This window comes from Physeter macrocephalus, chromosome 6, assembly GCF_002837175.3.
Source record: "Physeter macrocephalus isolate SW-GA chromosome 6, ASM283717v5, whole genome shotgun sequence".
Classification (NCBI taxonomy): Eukaryota; Metazoa; Chordata; class Mammalia; order Artiodactyla; family Physeteridae; genus Physeter; species Physeter macrocephalus.
Genome location: NC_041219.1, coordinates 8,321,055 through 8,342,372, shown reverse-complemented (window position 1 = coordinate 8,342,372; position 21,318 = coordinate 8,321,055). Strand labels below are relative to the sequence as shown.

General features: G+C 41.6%; 2 protein-coding genes across 2 annotated transcripts in view; both read right to left on the bottom strand.

Moving 5' to 3' along the window:
• The window catches only part of TRHDE (thyrotropin releasing hormone degrading enzyme), a 443,586-nt gene that overhangs the window by 342,329 nt on the left and 79,939 nt on the right, over positions 1-21,318 (bottom strand). The window lies entirely within an intron of this gene.
• On the bottom strand, positions 163-5,290 carry LOC112064681 (homeobox protein Meis1-like). Its single transcript, XM_024122729.3, has 3 exons — positions 4,776-5,290; positions 2,688-2,914; positions 163-821 (listed from the first exon to the last, which is right to left on the bottom strand). The coding sequence occupies exons 1-3, from the start codon at positions 4,785-4,787 to the stop codon at positions 425-427; spliced, it is 636 nt and encodes a 211-aa protein (XP_023978497.1). The 5' UTR covers positions 4,788-5,290; the 3' UTR covers positions 163-424.

The following is a 21,318-nucleotide window of genomic DNA, read 5'->3' as shown; positions in this document are numbered from 1 at the left end:
AGGGGGGGGGGGGGGGGGGGGGGGGGGGGGGGGGGGGGGGGGGGGGGAAGGGGGGAGGAGGGGAGTAAGGGGTCCGCTCTTACCAAGTTATCCAGTTCTGGATTAGAAGAAAATAGAGGTTTTTCTGCGCGAATCTAAATACAAGTGAGAAGGGGCGGGGGGGGGGGGAGAAAGAAACATTTGAAATCTGGTCGCCTTCCTAGTTTCTTGCCTCATTACACTGTCGGGGGCAGGATGTAACCTCCGGGAGAGGCTCTGTGACACCGAGTTCGTCCCGTGCAGAAACCCTTCAATGTGAGTCAAACAATCCGAAAACAAGCCCAGAGCACAGGATTACTTCTCCCAGCAACTGTGCTTCTAAGAGATCGCTGCCCAGCTCGCCAAGTCCAAGGCAGCTCCTGCGCGTGGGCTTTGGGGTTGCATTTTACAGACTGAGCTTTCTGCGTCGGGTTAGGTAGCGAGAGTGGGTAAGAACTGGGGTGATTTTCAGGCGTCCGCAAAGACACTCATTTAGGAGGAAAAGCTCAGAGAAGATGTAACAGGCCTGGCTTAGGGCGGACTGTTCGCTGGTTACTTTTGCAAATGTGCTGGGTGGTAGGGAGGGAGGTTCTTTTCTTTTCTTTCTTTCTTTTTCTTTTTCTTTTTTTTCTTTTACTTTTGAAACATTGATTTTGCTGACCTGTTTGGCGAACACGGCTATATCTTCATTGAATGACTCTGACGAGCAGACGTCCCCGCCCGCCACCCCCGGCTCGCGGGGGGTACAAGTAGCTAATTCACATTTCTCAAAAATCAGTGCTAAGAGAGGGAAGAGGGGGTGTCTGCAAGAAAATACAACAGTCACAAACAACACAATGGTTAGTCCCGCGGCAGTGAAAAAAAGGCGCCCAAGAAAAACAGCAGGACGAGCTCAAGGCGGGGACCCCCTCCCTGATTTTGTCATCTACTTGTTCCCCTTCCCCCGCGCCCCCAGGTGACTGCTCACCTCCCCTTCCTCCTTGGGCCCCCGAAGTCGGAGGCCCTAAGCCATGGACCGTATCTGAGGATCGGTTCACCATATCTGGCCGGAGAAATTGGTAACATTTGCTAAGAATAAAACCCAAGCGGTTCCAGCAGCCATTTTGAATTAAGTTTCCCACCCCGACCGGCCCTCGTCCCTCCTCTGCACATCCAGGACCTGCAGGGGAGGAAAGGCGCGGGGCGCAGGGGGTGGGAAAGCTCTTTCAAGTGGGTTCCGCCAAGGCCGTCTCGCGAAGCCCAAGGCTCTGGGGATCTTGGTGGCAGGCGCTCAGCTAACTTGGGGGAAAGGACCTCTCTGGTTGTGGGACCGACTGTCAGAGGACTGCATCTCGCGATCCCGACCCCACGGCTCTCGGAGAGCAGGAGGGCTCCTCCTCGGCTCCCTGCACACCTCCCTCCCTTCGCCGATGGTCCCCACCGCCCCCCAAAGAAAGTTCCTTCAAATGTTCCTACGGTCAAGCTTTTCATTTTTGTTCCTGCCTAATGGCAAAGCAGCTAGTATTGCGAGGGGCCTAGATGTCGCTTATCCCAGCCCATCAAAAAAAAAAAAAAAAAAGAAAAAAAATAAAGCCTCCTCGAATGTCCAAAGAGGTGTCTCAAGTCTTTTATTAGCTCTCACAGCCCAGCTGGGAATTTAACAGTTTGAGGTCCTTTTCAAAAAGCTTCCCCAAATGTTCTGTCCCGGAGCCTAAACGATTTGCAGTTAACAACACTGCGGAGAGGACGCTGGGATTTAAACAAGCCCATCTTACAAGGGACCAGAAGATAAAGCAGAAAGGGTTTTCAGCCAGGGAGGGTCAGTGTTGCCTGATTTTTTTTTTCAAAAGAAGAAATAAATAAAAATAAAAGTGGCTGCAAAGTAAAAACAGGTCCCCCAATACATCAGCACACAGTAGGCACAAGTGACTTTCAGAGGGCTTTACTAGTCCAGGGTCTAACCCAAGGGCCCGGGAGAACACGGTGTGAACTGCATCGGAAGACGACACCGGCCCGAGAGCACCCCGCATCTACTTCTAAATCCTGCAGGTTTCGCCTTTGAACACAAAGTCCTAAAATGGCTAGAAGTTTCTTAAGGTCTGTGACAATTCAGAGCGAGCTCCTCTCCTTGACTACAGTGGTCAAACTCCCTAAATGCAAAGCATGTTCCCCCTTGCCTGACCTGCAACTGGCCTGCCTTGATTTTATTGTGCGGTGGCAGAGCCAGCATACGGTGGCTGAGTAAACTTACCAAGTCAGAACAATCAGTGGCTTAAAAGATTTTCCTTTAAACTAAAAGTTTCGTTCCAACACAAAGGCGCCTACGTTTAGAAACCCCCAACACTCTCCCTGCGAAGTCAAGCGAGTGAGGACTCCAACCCGCTGAGCTACCGAGCCGGGGTCTGGGGGGACGAGGGACGTTTGCAACTTCTGCACGGCGACCCCTCCGCGGGCATGGCCTCGGCGGAGCGGGGCGCTGGACTGGCGCGGAGCGTGTGCGGCGATGGGGGCGGGGGGGAGCGTCTGGGATGGCAGGCCGCCTCCCCCAAATCTTCATGCAAAGCGAATGAAAAGTCACCAAATAATGTACCTCCAATCCAGAGAGCTCTGGCTTTCCTCTTACTGAGGGCAAAGGGAAATAGAGAAAGCATCGCCTCTCAACTGCTTAGCCTGCTGCCCGTCGTACCTACCCATAAATGGCATCTTTATCTCTCTTTAAAGCGTCATTGACGGAGGAACCCATGCTGGGAGCCATGGCGTTGGTGTGAGCTGTGTGCGGATACTGATGCGAGTGCAGAGGAGGCCCGTGGTTCAGGTGGTGGACGGGCTGCATGGACCTGGCCGCGTGCGGGTCCCCATACATCGTGGAGGGGATGCCTACTCCATCCATGCCCCCATAATGGGGTAGATCGTCGTACTGCATGACAAACAGGAGAGAAACAGGTTCAGAAGGCCAGGCAGGCAAATGGGGGAACGGCAGGGCACGGAGCTTATATAATGTCAGTCCAGCTGGATCCTTCAACCCCGAATTCGGTGGCCTTGCATCTCTGAAGTTGAGATTTCTCATTAAAAAAAATATTTTTAGAAGTATAATTTCTAGGATTCTCGGTAAGACTCGGCTAGATTGAATGGTCTTGCCCTAACTTGTGTCCCTATCAACTAGCCAGAAATTCAGGATCCTTTGGCAAAAAAGAAAGGAAGAAAGAAGGAAGAAAGGGAGGCATTCTCCCGGAGGGCAGAAGGTAAAACGTGTACGTCTCTAGAGGAGGAAATTCAAAATCACAACAATAAAACGTGCCAGGACAGTACAGCAAACCCGCCTAGTTTCACAGACCCTTCCCATCACGGGGAATTAAAACAAAAAAAAAAAAGTTACGATGGGAACAGCTAAGCCAAGCACGTGAATTCAGACAGGCTTCTCATTTTATTTCCCTGCCAGCGTGAGGTTAGGCAGTCCTACAAGACACTGCATTTCCTTTGCTCTCCAAGACAAACTCTGCTAAATCATACAAAACTAACTGGCTCCCTTATAAGTGAAACTCAGAGAAGGGTAGCTTCTCTTCAACATCGGGGCTGAATTTAGAATTGGGCAATATTCCCCTCAAGTTAAAGAAAATGTATAGTTGGAGCAGTTATTCTATTTTTTCTATTCTTATGAACTTTCCCCCTAGACTAGAAGTCTGTGAGCTAAATGTTAGTCATCAGGTTTAAAGCAAATTTAAAAGTAAATGCACATTCAACCCCACCCCCCATCTTCCTTCTCCAGAAAAACTACTTTCATATTGTCATTATTTTTGTGTGCAAAATTTAGCTATTTAGGTTTTCCTCTTTGCTTCATTTCAGGCATGTTCTTTTCCCAAGATTTGGAGGCGCCGAGAGTGAAATGATTTTCAAAGAAAAGAGGAATTGCCACTTTCATCTCCTTCAAGCCAGAGGTGTGAAAAGAGTTTGGAAGAACGCTGACATTTGCCTGAACCAAAGGAGTAAAGAAAAAATGTGTCAGCCTAGTAACTTTCTTTTGCAAACAGGGCTTTGAGGGCCAGGGCACAAATTATGCAAGGAAGGCTTTTTGTAGACCCCCTTTCTTTTAAGAAACTACCTCTGTTGGGTTGTCATTGTCTCACTTTACTCTCACTACATTTCCATTCAAATAGGAATATTGGGGAAATTAGTATTGCATTTTTAAAGTGAGTAGTTGTGTGCTTAGTATCCAATTACTGCAGGGCTCTTCTAAGAAAAACTTACAAAGTATTACCTTGCATAAAAAACCATGTACATTAGAATTACTTTTAAAAGATGAATGCTTTCCGACCCCCAAAACCATTGTACTATGACAAAGTTATTTGCTTAAAAATGCTAAATACTTTCAGTGATATTAAAGATGAGCATAATCAATACCATATCAGAAGTTTCTAGCTGCTTATTTTAATTTAAAAATAGCTTTAAACTTCTGCTCCTTGAATGCTCACGCTATATAACATTGGGTATCTAGTGCTGTTTGTTTTTGTTTTTTAAACAGATGATTGCCCGAGCTTGTATTTTTATTTATATAGCTGCTGGTTAGGAATCTATAGAAAACTTGATTACTTGAATTAACAATTACATGTTAATATACATAAGTCTACAAATGCATTGAATAAATCCTCTCGCTTTAGGCCACGGCTTTAGGAGCCTCATTCAAAAAGACAGAGAAAAAAGGAAACTTTTTAGCAGTGTCTTTCAGCCACGTTTCAATTTAATCTCACATTTGAGTTCCACAATTGTTTTTTAATACGTACCCTTTGCGCCATCGGCCTCCCTGGCTCCCTTCCTACTTCAACTTCTAATATATCCTCTTTAAGGCCAGTGTGAAAAGAAACAAATACGTAAATTCCCCCGGAAAAAAAAAATAAAAAGCACGACGAAAAATCCCTTAACGTCTCCAGCAACGTGAGCTACTGGTCCCAGATCTTCGGTCTATGGGACCTGAAGCAAAGCTCCCGAGTCACTGAGCATAAAAGCGCTCCGTTTCCAAGACAGCAGCGGGGGCAAAAAAAAGCAGATCTTCTCTCCCCAAAAAATCAGTTAAAAAAAAAAAAGCGCCCCTCAGACCCAACTACCAAATCTCATGGCTTTCTGCCACTCCGGCTGTCAATCACAGGCGAGGTTGTCAACGTGGTGAATGAATGATCATCCGCTCAGTCTTCTTCTGGTCAGAACACCTCAAATGTTAATATTCAAATGCACAAAGCCCTGGCGCTCGCTTCCCTTGAATCAGTCCTAATTCCTAATCAGTTTCTCTCTTCTCTCGCTCCCTCTCTTTCTCTCTCTCCCTCCCTCCCTCTCTCCCTCTCCCTCTCCCTCTCCCTCTCCCTCTCCCTCTCCCTCTCTACCATGTGAGGATATAGGAAGAAGGCCCTCACCAGACACCAAATCTGCCAGTACCTTCATCTTGAACATCCAAGTCTTCAGAACTGTGAGAAATAAATGTTCTTTAAGCCACCCAGTCTATGGTATTCTATTACAGCAGCCCAGAATGACTAAGACATATCTCAAAGCCTAGTTGCTACATGGCTGAGTTCAAATAAATGAAAAAAAAATCTCTGTCTGTGAATCACGTCTATGTAACTATATTACATGCCACTATAATGAAGAAAGAAAATCAATGAATGTGTTCTACTTCCTATATGTCCAACTCCATCTTCTTCTAATATTAAGCAATACAATAGAACTAACTCTTCCTCAGAGTATTAGCTAAATCTACTTATAAAATATATAAATTATGCTCCAATGGTGTTATCTTAATTCACTAATTGCCTACTTCACTAGTTAATGAAAATGTAAAAGATTGCTTCTTCCAATTCCACATCTCAATCAGTTACACGAACCATATTCTCTTCATTTTTGCTTTCTTTAGAAGCTAGAGTGCACTCAAAGATATTATTTTGGGAGAAATACACTTTTTCAGTAGATACAGGGAACTTTCTCCTCTTGAAAACCTATTCTGTTCTCTGAGAGCTGAAAACACTGAAAATTAGCTTGGCATACACATCTGAAAAGAAATGATTAGTTGAGAACTAAAACAAGTCTTTAGCTGTGGTAGATTTAACTTGTTTCACTTATACCATACTTCTCAAGTATTTTCCAATCTAAGTAAAAGGTTATATCCCCAGTTTTCTTTAAATTATTATATAATGATGCAAATAAGTGAATAGAATCAAACTATAACAATAAAACACGCTAAAAATTTAGAAAGACAAATACCAAATATTGGCAATTCTTTCTCTAAATGAGCTCCAATTTTATTTCAAATAGCTCTAGATCCACAGAAATTTGGGAGTTTTTAAGGTCTTTTCTTATTTAAATCTTGAACACTGATTTTGAATTGTTTCAATCCTTTCTACCACTTATCTATTTCCTGTTGTTTTGTAGCTTACCACTTCCACAGACTAGTTCTTCCAAAACATTTTTCAAATATTTTCTTCTTCTGAACATATACCCATAACTTACCAGCTCAGGACTTGCAAGAAGTACAATATTTTGTTTCTTTTTAGGAGATTCTTTTAGAACTGCCTTTGTAAACTTCTGATTCATCTTTTACTAATGGATATTATTTGTCCATAGTTTTTAAATCCTGTGGACTCTACCTTCCAAATAGCTTTTTAATACTGCCTCTTGGCTCCATCCTTATTGGTATCTCTAAATCCAGCCCCTCACCACTTCTCATCTAGATCAATGCACTAATTTTAGAACTCTCTCTGATTCCAATCTTAACTTCTTCCTCTTCAGCTAATTCTGAAGGTTTTCAAACACTTTTCCAAGAATGAAAATATTTAATATGATCATTTTCTCCAATGTCAGGCCAATTTCTTTTTTACCCGATGCCATAGTTTACCTTAGTGTTCACTCTTGGTGTTGTATATACTATGGATTTTGACAAATGTATAATGACATATATCCATCATTATAATACCATACAGAACATTTCTACTTCCTTAAAAATCCTCTGTGCTCTACCTGTTCATTTCTCCTCACTGTCCGCTGCCAGTCCCTAGCAACCACTGATCTTTTTATTGTCTCCATGTTTTTTTTTTCCAGAATATCATATAGTTGGAATCATACAGCATGTAGCCTTTTCAGATTGGCTTCTTTCACTTAGTAATATGCATTTAAGTTTCCTCCATGCCTTTTCATGGCTAGATAGCTCATTTCTTTTTAGTGCCGAATAATATCCCATTGTCTGGAGATACTACAATTTATTTATCTATTCACCTACTGAAGGACATCTTAGTTGCTTCCAAGTTTTGGCCATTATGAATAAGCATAAGGCTAACTTTAAAAGAGAAAAAGTTTAAAGGCTTTTCCCTCTTTAAAGAACTCAAACTATGTCAATTGTTCAATCCTGGCATTCTTAGAGAAAATAATTGTGCATTACTATTCTCCTTCTGTTAGTATCTGTAAAGAGATGCTGTAGGTTCACAAAATTCATTTAGAATACATCTTCCTCATAGGACATGAGTTATATCACCATAAGCAGCAGCAGCTGCATCTTCATCATCATCTGCTACTTAATATATTTATAGCACATCATTGTTTGCCAAGGGCTTTACATACATCAACCACTCAGTCCTCCTAAGAGACTTGTGAAGCAGAAGAAATTTATCCTCAGTATAAACAGGTGACTTGGGCAAAGTCATATAACTAATACATGGTAGATCCAAAGCTAGAACCTACATTCTCCAACTCCCTTGACCCACTACTTCTTCTGTCACTTTCACACACTGATACTCAAATATTTTCTTTCCTCTGCTTTCAATAATTCCCAATTCTGAAGTTCAGTGTAGCTAGTAAGCATCTATTTCTTCATTGTCCTTGAATTATTTGAAATTTACCGGGTAAGTGCCACTAGTAGGAAATACCCGATTGAAGAAGTCACAATCTATCTACAAAATCAATCGGGATTTTTTGCATAACTGCCAAAAGGAAAGCAATCTTCACCACCATCCTTCATTAGAAAACAACAGGATTTTTGCCTGAGGCAAGATGGTAGAATACAGCCCCAAACTGGCAACAAAAAGCTTCAGAGGAAAGAGCCGGCATCAATCGCACAAATAAGTATAGCGAAGAAAAAGAAAATGCATTCCTTTCCAACACTCTGTGTGAAAACAGAAGTAGGCACAGTGACACTTATTCAAAAAGTCATCTGAAACATATTTTTAAGTTCCAATTAGCAGAAAATTCCTGCAAATCCGAAATTTCTACAAGTTAATTTTTTCTGGGATCTGTTTGAGGATTTATTTGCTTTCGTTTGTATGTTTTCACAGATCTCAAGTTCCTCCCTAAAAGAGAGTTAGTATCTTTTGTTAGTATCATGCTTAGCCGTAACCAAGCGCATGCAGCAGGAAAACGGCGTATTTATCCACCATACTACATTTAAACGTTTGCACTGGGCTGACAATAAAAAAATAATAATAATTTCAATGTAACTTTCAGTTATGCATATTAGGAACATCATGTAAAACCAGGCAGGCAGCAGTGAACCTAAACCAGCCAAAGACCATAAGCAGGAACTCTTCTAAGTCCAGCTGTTTAGGAATTATGCACATAAATCACAGAGCAAGCAAAGGGGAATAGAATGCATTTCAGGCTTGGCTTGGAGGAAAAGACATACGAGACACACCCAGGAAAACTAAATGTATACAGTCTAGAGAATGAGTTTCAAGGAGGGAACCTGATCATAATCTATAAATACCACCAAGGTTAACACCATAATTAATTAAGAAGAAGAACTATTCGTCGTCTCTGAAGGAGGTCTGGAAATGAAGTTTTAGATTTACGTCTCCCTTCCTTTCTTCGTGGCATCAAAGCATGTTTGTACTGAGAGTCCTTTGCTCTTGCCTGGGAAGTACTGGGACAGAGCACTAGACAGGTGGGTGCCTGTAGCTAGTCTGCCCTGCCTGAGAAGCGCGACTAACTCTTTCTCTCTCCAGTCAGGCAGCTCAGACCTGCCCACAAAGAGCAACTGCAGGAGCAGAAACAGGAGAGGACCTCTCTCAGCACGTGCCTCTGCTGCTCCAAAGTGAGAGCATCCACACTCTTCTAAAACTCAGGGAACTGGGCTACATGTATTTTAAATATTTATTGTTGCATCTGTTTGCTCAAATGCATGTTTACCATGTGCTAGGACAGTACTTCTCAACCCAAGTGCATACAAATCACTCGGGGGTTTCCTTAAATGCAGATTCTCATTTAGTAGGTCCAGGATGAGATTCTGCATTTCTAACATGCTTACAGGTAATGCTGATGCTGCCGGTCCACGAACCACACTTTGAGTAGCAAGGGGTTAAGATCTCAAGGGTCCCTTGGTGTAGACAGACGCAAAAATAACTAACATACAATATGATAACATGCAATAGGCACCTGACCCAGCCTGAGAGACACAGAAAAAATAAGCTTCCTGAAGAGGGCAATCCTTGAGCTGAGTCTAGAAGATACTAGTGAGATTAAATACCAGGAAAGAGCACCCAGGAAATTCTCATGATCTTCATTCATAGATAATTAACACAGATAGTTTGAGGATCAGGAGAGATTCTATTAGCTGCTGATTCTCTTGGGTTGGCCTATAAGATTTTACAGTGTTTTAACCTAAGACAGTGTGGAGTAGAAATAGCATAGGCTTTTGAGTCAAATAGCCTCTCTGAATTTCAGTTTCCCAATGTATAAGAAGTATAATAAAACCTGCCTCCAGGGTTTTAGAGGAGATAACAAATATAAGTTCTTAACAAATGTTAAAACTCTTTTCCCCTTTTACTGACACCTAAAATAAACTGCATTTCCAGAGTCACTATAAATTCTTTTTCCCCACATTCTACATAACTGCTTCCATTCCTGACTACTCTAAATGTGCTTATGTCCAAGGAAAATCACACCGAATTTACAAATTTTGCTCCTTTTTTTAATGCGTTAAGTGTATTATCCCACTTGCTCACTCAGCATTTTAAAAATAATTTCTCATGAATCTATTCTTTAACAGAAATAAAGATATGGCAATCGTACACCCTGGGTTTTTCAAGGAAGCTCTGATTTCAAATATTCTACTCGTACTCATCAAACAATTGTCTCCAATTTTTGGCTTCAAAATATGGTCACCAGAGATATAAAACAGAATATTCTGAATGTATTAAATTTTTTTAATACAATAAGCTCAATTTGATAAATGTCTATTTTTACATGCCTACATGTGAGACTCTCTGGGGCAAGCCTACATGGTTATGACACTGTCCCTGCCCTCCGGTTGTTCACACTCTAGCGGGTGATTGTGTATGTGCAGGGCGGTGGCTACCAGGAGGTGGGAGAAGGTCTATATGATATATGCACACCCAAGTGTATGCACCCAAGGCTGGTGTTTACTGCCAAGTCACTTGCTTGTTTCAATGTCTATCTTCTTTACCTCTCTGGCCCATAAAAGAAAAGACTGAAATGATAGATGCTTAAATGCCAAAGTAATTTCTAATACATATGTGTGCCCCGTGGTTCCTTTGAACTTAATGTCTGCAGCTCAAAGGCTAAGCCTTCCTAAAATGGCTACAAAATGGCATGTAAGGTCTATACAGTACTAATAGGGTCTACTCTCTGAAATCTCTTGACAAAACATGGAATTTGCCCTGAAGAGAACATAAAGAAAGTGCTCTGTGATTGGCAAGCTCCTAAGGAATGTGTGATCACAATAAACTAGAATTCAGGTGGGACTGGATTTGGAAAATACACTGTTCTTGTCCCTGTTCTATCTTGAAGAAAACGATCGAACCCTATAGCTACTATTTAAATCATTTTTACTGAAGAAATTTTCTGGCAAGAAAGGAAAAATCTACAAATGAGCAAAGTATCGACTATGGCAATTATGATGATGAATGATTTGCTGAACAATATATTACATAGAGACTTTTGCTCTCTGTGAGCACTGTAATGTCATTATTTTACACCGTGCCCCTTGAAATACAATTCTAGCAGCAGAAGCCACTGCTGCTTCTCTCTTTACACTTTAAAAGAATTAAAAGAAGAGAGAGTAATTAGGAAAGCCATTCAGATGACTCTCAATAAACCTAAAATTATACCCATTCCACTAACTATAGAAAATCAAAGGTTGATTCTAACCCCCAAATAGCTGGACCATAAAACATCACTTCTTTCCATGCACTGTCACTTAAATTTGAATTTTACAGCGTAATAATGCTTCTTTTTTAAAAAAACCTGGGCTTTCCTGGTGGCGCAGTGGTTGAGCGCCTGCCTGCCGATGCAGGGGACACGGGTTCGTGCCCCGGTCCGGGAAGATCCCACATGCCGCGGAGCGGCTGGGCCCGTGAGCCATGGCCGCTGATCCTGCGCGTCCGGAGCCTGTGCCCCGCAACGGGAGAGGCCACAACAGTGAGAGGCCCGCGTACCGCAAAAACAACAACAACAACAACAACAAAACTACAATGAGATATCATCTCACACCAGTCAGAATGGCCATCATCAAAAAATCTAGCAACCCCGCGTACCGCAAACAAACAAACAAACAAAAAACCTATGTTTCTTGAGCAATAAAATTTCCAATAGGAAGTCTATCCACCCCAGGAAAAAAGTATGCAGATACCCAAGATCCAAAGTAACACTTCATCTCAATTCCAAACCCAAGTCACTAACTCAGTCTGGTGTGTTGATATTTTTGTCCCCATTTCCATCTTCAGAAGTGTATTCCCATCTTCAGGCTACATAGGCAAGAGGCTCAAACAAGATTTACTAATAGCACAGGCATGCATTACTGACCTAATACACACCTAATCATCGAGGTTTGTGAACTCCCACCTACTGGGTCCCTTCAGCCCATGTTCATCCATTTTTAATGCATAGAAAAAGAACTCTTCATTAGTGCAGAGCTATTATTTTAATCCCATTACTGTCACAAATTCTTCACAATATCTCCCAAACCACCTTCTTTTCTAAAACCAGACCTCAATTAGCTTCACCTGGATTATCACTCTCTCCAATTTCAAATTCCTAATTTTTAACATTTCTGTATTCAGGCAACCTTCAAATCTGCTAAAAGCAGCTTCCTTTACAGTTTTTATTCTGGCTTTAGATCTCATAGTAAGACATGAATACATACTGGTAAACACTCAGAAACAACCTGTATTTTCTGATTTAATTTTTATTAGTTTCTCCACCATTTTAACAATCCATCAGTCCTCACTGGGCATCATCATAGTGCTTGGCCCTGAGTTAGGAGGCGAAGAAGAGATAAACAGGTAATGAGCATCCTCCCCATTACTAGAGACATTTAATCAAGCACCTAACAACCATTAGTCAGGGATTTAATTTCCTTTGCCTTTTCATATGTTCGTATTTACTTTGATCAGTCCAGGAAATGTACTCATCTTCTCCTAAATCAGACTACCCTTCAGAGACAGTAATTTCAGTGAATGAGAAGAACAGGGCAAAGTGTTAAAGGCTGAACTGTCTAGTGTTTCTCAAACGTTAACGTCCACATAAATTGCCTGGGAGTCTTGTTTAAATGTAGATTCTGACTCAGTACGTCTAGGCTGGGCCTGAGACTCTGCATATCTAACAAGCTCCCACATGATGCCTGATGCTGATGCTGCTGGAGCATTGAGTAGCAAGGGGCTACATTGGAAGGTCTTTGAGTGCAGTGTCTTGTCTGTCGTTCCGCCTCACTCTAGACCAGTGCCTAGCCGGCTACCTAGCATGTGGTAAATGCTCAGCAGCTATCGTTGCAATAAATAATTAGGTGTGGAAGAGACATAATTAAAGAAGAAGAAAAGAATATAGGAAAGGAGGTCATTCATCTCAATTTTTCTCTTGTATACAGTTCGTCAAATCATTTTTTTGGTTGTTTTTTTGTTTTGTGGTACACGGGCCTCCCACTGCTGCAGCCTCTCCCGTTGCGGAGCACAGGCTCCGGACGCGCAGGCTCAGCGGCCATGGCTCACGGGCCCAGCCTCTCGGCGGCATGCGGGATCATCCCGGGCCGGGGCACGAACCCGCGTCCCCCGCATCGGCAGGCGGACTCTCAACCACTGCGCCACCAGGGAAGCCCCATCAAATCATTTTTAAACCCAACTTCACATCCTGGCCATCCAACTGATCTGTATTTGATTCATCGTCCCTGTCCCTCTGCTTCTTCCTGCACACCTTCCCCTCAGACTGGGCCATTTTCCCCACTGCAGGTACATAAATGCATGCCCATCCTATAGAGTTCCCCATAACCTGTTCCTCTTTATGGTAGCATGAACCTAGGGCCACCAACCTCTTCAGCTCAAGGTCCACCAACCTCTTCAGCTCAAGGCCCACCTCTTCCATGAAGCTCTGCCCAGCTTCCTCAGCCACCTTTCCAGCAAGTCTGCACTTCACAGTTCATTTTGGACATTGGAAGTAAAGCAAAATGACACATGAGCACCTCCACAGCAGAGATAATGAGTCATTCTGAGGACAAAGTGACGAAATGTCCTTATATCAAAGTAAAATTCACTGAGAGAGCTGTCATATTTGCACGGTCCCTGCTAAGTAAATAAAGAATATTAATCGTCTTCAGAGGCTTTCTCCATTCTTTACCTGGGACACAGGAACAAGTGAAAAATCTGAGTCAAGCTATATGTAAAGACAAGACATCCGGACCTGCCGTGGTATGATGGTCAGAGCATGGGTTTTGGAAAACAAAACCCGGGTGTAAATCCTGGCTCCATCACTGTAATATCACTGTTATATCTATGACTTTGGCCAAGTCTTCTGGCTTGTGGGAGCCCAAAGCTCCACATTTAAAGGGGAGAAATGATACCCAATAATATGTTTGTAAAGATGAAATGAGATAATAGATGTGAACTGTTTAGCCAAGTGCCTGGCACACAGTAGGTGCCCAGTTTGCTACTGTGGCCATTTCCACAGAGGGTTTTATATAGGCTCTCATTCTCAAAACGTGGTTCACAGAGGCAGCAGCAAAATCATCCAGGAACTTGTTAGAAATGCAAATTCTCAGGCCCCACCCCTGACTTCCTGCACTAGAAACTCTGGGAGTGGTGCCCAGGAATCTGTGTTTTAACAAGCCCTCCTGATGAATCAGATGCTCACTAAGTTTGAGAAGCACTCTTCTAACGATTAAGGGAACTGCAGGTGTAAACCCCCAAGCTTAGTGTTAGGCACAAGAGGAGCTACTAAATGGTTCTTATCATTTTTAATAGGGTATGATTTTTGCTCAAAAAGTGCTTTTCTTCTACTTCCTAACAGTAACATGTCTTGCGCCAGTGTGTTGAACTACCTAGTCGTTTCAGTCGTTTCGTAACCCTTCTGCCTAACTGCCAACCGTTGAGAGTGCCCCAAACTCCTGCTCCCAAGCTATTTAATTGCTTATCCAATTGCCTACCTAGAAACCCCCGTGGGTCTAACTACCAGTGGCTGAGCCCTGGCTGCAGCAGCAGGACAGTGAGCCCTCCCGCCACCTGGGAGAACAGCACTGGCGGCTGAGCGCGGAGCTGCGCCCTCCAGTTCTGAGCCCCTCCCAGGACCAACTACATGCAGGATTCTGAACTGCTTTGCCTCTTTGAAGCTTTGATGTTGGTTTCCTATTTTTCTTTGCTTTTATTTTTTGAGAACTGGGGGCCAGGGGTGGGGGAGAGTTGCTTTTGTTTCCTTAACTGCAGAACAGTCCAACTTTTCCATAAAAACTATGTATTGCTCAAGGCCAGACAGTTAAGCAGCTGTGGCATTTGGGGCACTGCCTGTTACCGATTTTATTTCCTTTTCACTGCACTTGCAAAGCAAGTCATTTATCTTTAAGTTAGCAAGCAAGGAATGGGAAAGAAAAGAAATATGTTTTATTTAAAGCAGTGTTTGGGGCTAGTCTTGATGAGGGAAATGGGCACTGCCTACTCTGAGTTCATTTTTATTACACTGCACTGACAGCTTAACCATATCTCTTTGTTGGAATCCCACTTTCATCTCTCTGCTTCCCTTATGTTTCTCTTGCTTCCCCCACTCCGACCCCTCCTGTGGTACCAGTGTTCTTGAATTTTGAAGATGAAAAACGGGTAGAATCCAAGACAAATGATTCCTTTGGGTAACAAACCCCAAGATAACCCGTTTCCTCTCTGAGGGAGCTAGCATGGGATAAGTAAGCCATCATTTCATGGTATAAACCAGAGAAGAGCCTTTTTTGTCCATCCAAATAGGCTAAACAATAATCAAAGAAAATATTCTACTCCCACCATGTATTCTTCTTTAAAATGGAGATACATGATTCTGTCATCTGTCAATGCAACCTGTACTGTAATAGTGAAACAAAATTGAAATAAGCCAGAAATTTCCTCAAAAACCAAAGATATCAATGTTCTTTAAGAAGTTCCACTTGCTTGCTTTTAAAATATGGGACAGCACCCACTTCAAAAACTTGATAGAAAAAGGTATTGCATTATCAATAGGAAGGGGGAAAAAAATGGGTTCAACTCATCTACTATCACTATAATAATTCTGATTTCCCATGATTTACACTAGATATACCTAATTCATGTCTCCAAATAAAATCAGAGTTTCCTGTAGCCTAAATCTTGTTTTAAAATTGTTGAGTTTGTTGTCAACTATATAAACATTTAAGGATTGGTTTATCTGAAGTGGATGAACTCCACCAACACTTTATTTAATATCAAAAATAAGAATATACATTTAATGATCCCATAATACCCTCTGCTTGGTTTATCACATTAGACAATGTATGATAAACACTGGTTTTCTTATCTGTCTCCTAATCAGGTGACTGTGAGCTGGGAAGCATGCACTATAACATGAGTCTAGCGAAAGTTAAGAACATGGCAAACTCTCCATAAGTATGTTTGTAATGAAGTGACTGAATAAAAAGTCCATAAAACTTTGAAACTATTTCTTGTATATTTATACAGACCTATTTTCAATGACATCAGACAAATGAGACCAGATAAAAATGGGGATACCAGAAGGATAAGTCATTATCAGAAGCTTATGTGATTTAGCTGCTAAAATAGACTAGATATTATAGTATAAGATAAAACAAATAATAAATTATTTACTCAACTAGGATTATGTCAATTAGGAAAATCCTTTGAAATTATGCCACCAGAAAACTAACAGTATGATAGGGCAAAGAAAGTTAGCAACAAAGAAATTTTTCCTCACTGTAAAATTACTTCCCTCCATATAAAGTTAAATCTTTTCATTTTAAACCATTTCAGCAAAATTTTTTCTGGCTCAGTTGCTTTATGATGCATGTATACTATAGTTTCTCTCTAAAATATAGTATGGTGGAAATGTACTAAAATCTCAGAAGTATCTAGAATAAAGATGATCTGCATGCTCTCACCCAAAGCCCCCCAAATCAAAAACACAAATCGCTTTCCTATTTTATCTTCCTAAAACCATGGTGAGTTAAATCATCGATAATCCAAAGGTGAACGTAAGAATATCTCTATCTTTAGGCTTATGAACAAGCTTTTAAAAAGAAAATCAGTAGACAATGTGAACACTGTTTATGAAAAGAATGTCGATCAAACTTAAATTTGAACCATTAAATTGTAGTAAGGTGACCTACCACAAAAAATAAATTCCAAATTAGGCAATTACTTATGTGTCCATAACACTCAGCTTCTGTCTTAACTGTTCCTGAACGCCTTCACCCACCGTATCAATGCCTATCAATGTAGAGGTCTAATTTTAGTACGTGTCAGTACACAGCAAAACGGAAGTCCACCAAGCTAGCATCAAATTCAGAATGTACTTTTGGGGACTCAGATTTAAATATTTTGACTTTGGCTCATATAGTTCATACTGACATTGTTTAAACCTGGTAAGCCAGGTTTTTCTCTCTGATACCCCTGGGCCATTTACAATGTTTGTCAGTATGCAAAAACCAGAGTGACTGGTGTTGATTAGGTAAAAGCCAAGCAACGACAATTACTGAAACTGGGCTGCCTGCCCTGTACACACTCCTAGTGAGACAACTGAGGAGCAAATGTGTAAGTGAGAGACCAATGACAAAACAAAGTCTTAGCAGAACAAATTCCCAAAGCAATCTTTTGAAAGTCAAAGCTAGTTCTTTTATATTTCCAGTCTGATATGTAATCAAATAGCTTAGGTGTTAATTTTATGCTACACCTTTTTTTTCTCTTTTAAAATTAATCCCATAAAAGAGAACAACTGCTAAGAGCTAGTTTCATCTGGGATTTAAGGAGCTTCAAGTGAAAAAAAAAAAAAAAAAATTGTTCAAGTCTGCAAGCAGAAAAATAAATAAATAAATCACCCCTAAAATGATATAGAACATCTCTTCATTGTGGTCTGAGAGCAGTTTCCTCTATTGACAATGTCACTGTGAATACTGTGTTGAATTATGAAAAGAAATCTCTATCGTCAGTCTGGTGATTCAATGTTTTCTACTAAATGATCCATTAAATCGTAATGATGTCCCAAATATGAATAGTTTTAGACCATTATGGACCTAACCTAAGTATTTTAATCAGGAAGAAGACTTAATGATGTGAGAAAGCATTCATTCATTTATTCATTCATTCATTGGCTCATTTTCTCACCCACTACTTATTAATTTGGGAAATCTACGCCAGACTCCTACGACTGCCCAGCCCTCAGGTCTCAACCCCTATGCCCCATTTTCTCTGTAGAAGTCCTAATATGAATTAAGGTGTTATAAGGAAGGGATCCTCCACTCAGATTTCATTCTCACTAATTAGAGTTCCTGTTCCATGTCTCCATCCTCTGCGCCCTTCCTTCTCACTGGACAGGTCAGCTCAAGCCATTTTCTGAAATAACCTTCAGTTTATACAAAAAAAAACATGAGTAAGATAAAAGTCCTCACAAAGAGTATCCCCCCAAATAAAAATCTGTTAATAGAACTTATTTTTTTCTCTAGTCTATAAATGTATGATTAAAGGAATAAAACTTAGAATCATAAAATCAAAGAACTTTAGAGCTTATCAGGATAGACACAAAGCTAGAGATATGTACTAATCTACCCCAGGAGTTTCCCGATAAGGGTCGCAAGGTTGCTACCACTCTTTCTCAGTGTTTTCACCATTTAGATCAAAGTGAGAAAAGTCAGAGCAGTGTGCCAAGTTATCACAAAGCTTAATTTGTTCAATGTGAGAAATTATCTGCCATTCTGAGAGTGCAGTTCCTACTTTTGGGGGGTTAAAATACACTCTTTGATGAGACGAAGGCAGTAACGATGGTGGTTTGCTGGGGAAAGAGGTCCTTGTGTTTACTCAGAAGGTTAAAAGTTAGGAAACTTGTGTGGGTCCAGGATATTGGTTTCTTCATTTTTCTGTTGTGAATCCCCTCAGCTTAAATTTTATTTAATCCTAACATTCTTATTCTATAGATGAAGGCTGGTGAGATAAAGAAACCAGAACACAGTAAAATAAAGTACCAGGAGGGGACATAGGATTAGTGTCTTGACAAGTCAGTGCCTTTTGCTTTTGAACTGTATAGGTGTTTTTTAAAAATAATAACAAAAGAAAGAATATCTTCCCCATAACATGGAACAGTTGGTGGTTAAGAAGAAAGCAGAAACCCCTCCAAAGGTTCTAGTTACTCTGTCTCTGTGTTCTAATTGTTAACAATGTCAACTACTTAAAGCACTGGATTGAGACTTGTTTTGAGTGGTCTACAAGAATAAGACTCGCCCCCATGCCCACAAACAAATTGGCAAGTTACTTGATTGAACACACGACATCAAATGCTTGGTTTACAGTCCCATAAACCAAGAATCATATTTTGTGTAGAAGCAAAGCAAATTGCACAACAGGTAGTTATCCAGTTAATTGAAGCAAAAAGCCCCAAACCTACTATTAAAAAAAGAACTGGCTGGCTGTATTGTCAACTTCACTAAATAATTCCTCATTTTAAAGTAATTAAACTCTGGAGGAGCTTCAAGATGGCGGAGGAGTAAGACGCGGAGATCACCTTCCTCCCCACAAATACATCTACATGTGGAACAACTCCTACAGCACACCTACTGAACGCTGACAGAAGATCTCAGACTTCCCAAAAGGGAAGAAACTCCCCCACGTACCTGGGTAGGGCAAAAGAAAAAAGAAAAAACGGAGACAAATAATAGGGAGCGGGCGGGGGCTGGGTGCTGAGGCTCGGGCTTCGGTCGGATTGCAGGGAGAGGACTGGCGGTGCGAACACAGCCTGAAGGGGGCTAGTGCACCACGGTTAGCCGGGAGGGAGTCCGGGAAAAAGTCTCCAGCTGCCGAAGAGGCAAGAGACTTTCTTGCCTTTTGTTTCCTGGTGCTTGAAGAGAGGGGATAAAGCGCGCCGCGTAAAGGAGCTCCAGAAACGGGCGCGAGCCGCGGCTATCAACGAGGACCCCAGAGACGGGCATGAGACGCTAAGGCCGCTGCTGCCGCCACCAAGAAGCCTGTGTGCGAGCACAGGTCACTCTCCACACCACCCCTCCCGGAAGCCTGTGCAGCGAGCCACTGCCAGAGTCCCGTGATTCAGGGACAACTTACCCGGGAGAACACACAGCGCGCCTCAGACTGGTGCATCACGCCAGCCTCTGCCGCCGCAGGCTCGCCCCGCATCTGTACCCCTCCCTCCCCCTGGCCTGAGTGAGGCACAGCCCCCTAATCAGCTGATCCTTTAACCCTGTCCTATCCGGGCGGGAACAGATGCCCTCAGGAGACCTATACGCAGAGGTGTGTCCAAGTCCAAAGCTGAACCCCGGGAGCTGTGCGAACAAAGAAGAGAAAGGGAGATCTCTCCCAGCAGCCTCAGGAGCAGTGGATTAAATCTCCACAATTAACTTGATGTACCCTGCATCTGTGGAACACCTGAATAGACAACAAATCATCCCAAATTGAGGAGGTGGACTTTGGGAGCAACGATATATATATTTTTTTCCCCTTTTTCTCTTTTTGCGAGTGTGTATGTGTAGCTTCTGTGTGTGATTTTGTCTGTATAGAACACCTGAATACACAACAAATCATCCCAAATTGAGGAGGTGGACTTTGGGAGCAACGATATATATTTTTTTTTCCCCTTTTTCTCTTTTTGCGAGTGTGTATGTGTAGCTTCTGTGTGTGATTTTGTCTGTATAGCTTTGTTTTTACCACTTGTCCTAGAGCTCTGTCTGTCCGTTTTTATGTTTTCTTTTTTATTACTTAAAAAAAATTTCTATTCTTAATAATTTTTTGTTTTAATAACTTTATTTTACTTTATTTTATTTCTTCCTTCCTTCTTTCCTTCCTTCTTTCCTCTTTCTCCCTTCCTTCCTTTCTTTCTTTCCCTTTCTCCCTGCCCACCAGAAAGACAAGATCCAGCCTCATCCACCAGAACACGGGCACTAGTCCCCTCCACCAGGAAGCCTACACAACCCACTGAATCAACCTTAGCCAATGGGGACAAACACCAAAAACAACAGAAACTACAAACCTACAGCCTGTGAAAAGGAGACCTCAAACACAGTAAGTTAAGCAAAATGAGAAAACAGAGAAACACACAGCAGATGAAGAAGCAAGGCAAAAACCCACCAGACCTAACAAATGACGAGGAAACAGGCAGTCTACCTGAAAAAGAATTCAGAATAATGACAGTAAAGATGATCCAAAATCTTGGAAATAGAATGGAGAAAATACAAGAAACGTTTAACAAGGACCTAGAAGAACTAAAAAGCAAACAAACAGAGATGAACAACACAATAAATGAAATTAAAAATTATCTAGAAGGGATCAATAGCAGAATAACTAAGGCAGAAGAACGAATAAGTGACCTGGAAGATAAAATAGTGGAAATAACTACTGCAGAGCAGAATAAAGAAAAAAGAATGAAAATAATTGAGGACAGTCTCAGAGACCTCTGGGACAACACGAAACGCACCAACATTAGACTTATTAGGGGTCCCAGAAGAAGGAGAGAAAAAGAAACGGACTGAGAAAATATTAGAACAGATTATAGTTGAAAACTTCCCTAATATGGGAAAGGAAATAGTTAAGCAGGTCCAGGAAGCACAGAGAGTCCCATACAGGATAAATCCAAGGAGAAACACACCAAGACACATATTAATCAAACTATCAAAAATTAAATACAAAGAACAAATATTAAAAGCAGCAAGGGAAAAACAACAAGTAACACAGAAGGGAATCCCCATAAGGTTGACAGCTGATCTTTCAGCAGAAACTCTGCAAGCCAGAAGGGAGTGGCAAGAAATATTTAAAGTGATGAAAGAGAAAAACTTACAACAAAGATGACTCTACCCAGCAAGGATCTCATTCAGATTTGATGGAGAAATTAAACCAGCTTTACAAC

Excerpts from the sequence above, each read along its gene's own strand:
- LOC112064681 (XM_024122729.3), bottom strand. Across the intron at positions 822-2,687 it reads GATAAAGATGCCATTTATGG|ACACCCCCTCTTCCCTCTCT; the intron begins GTAGGTACGACG and ends ATTTTCTTGCAG.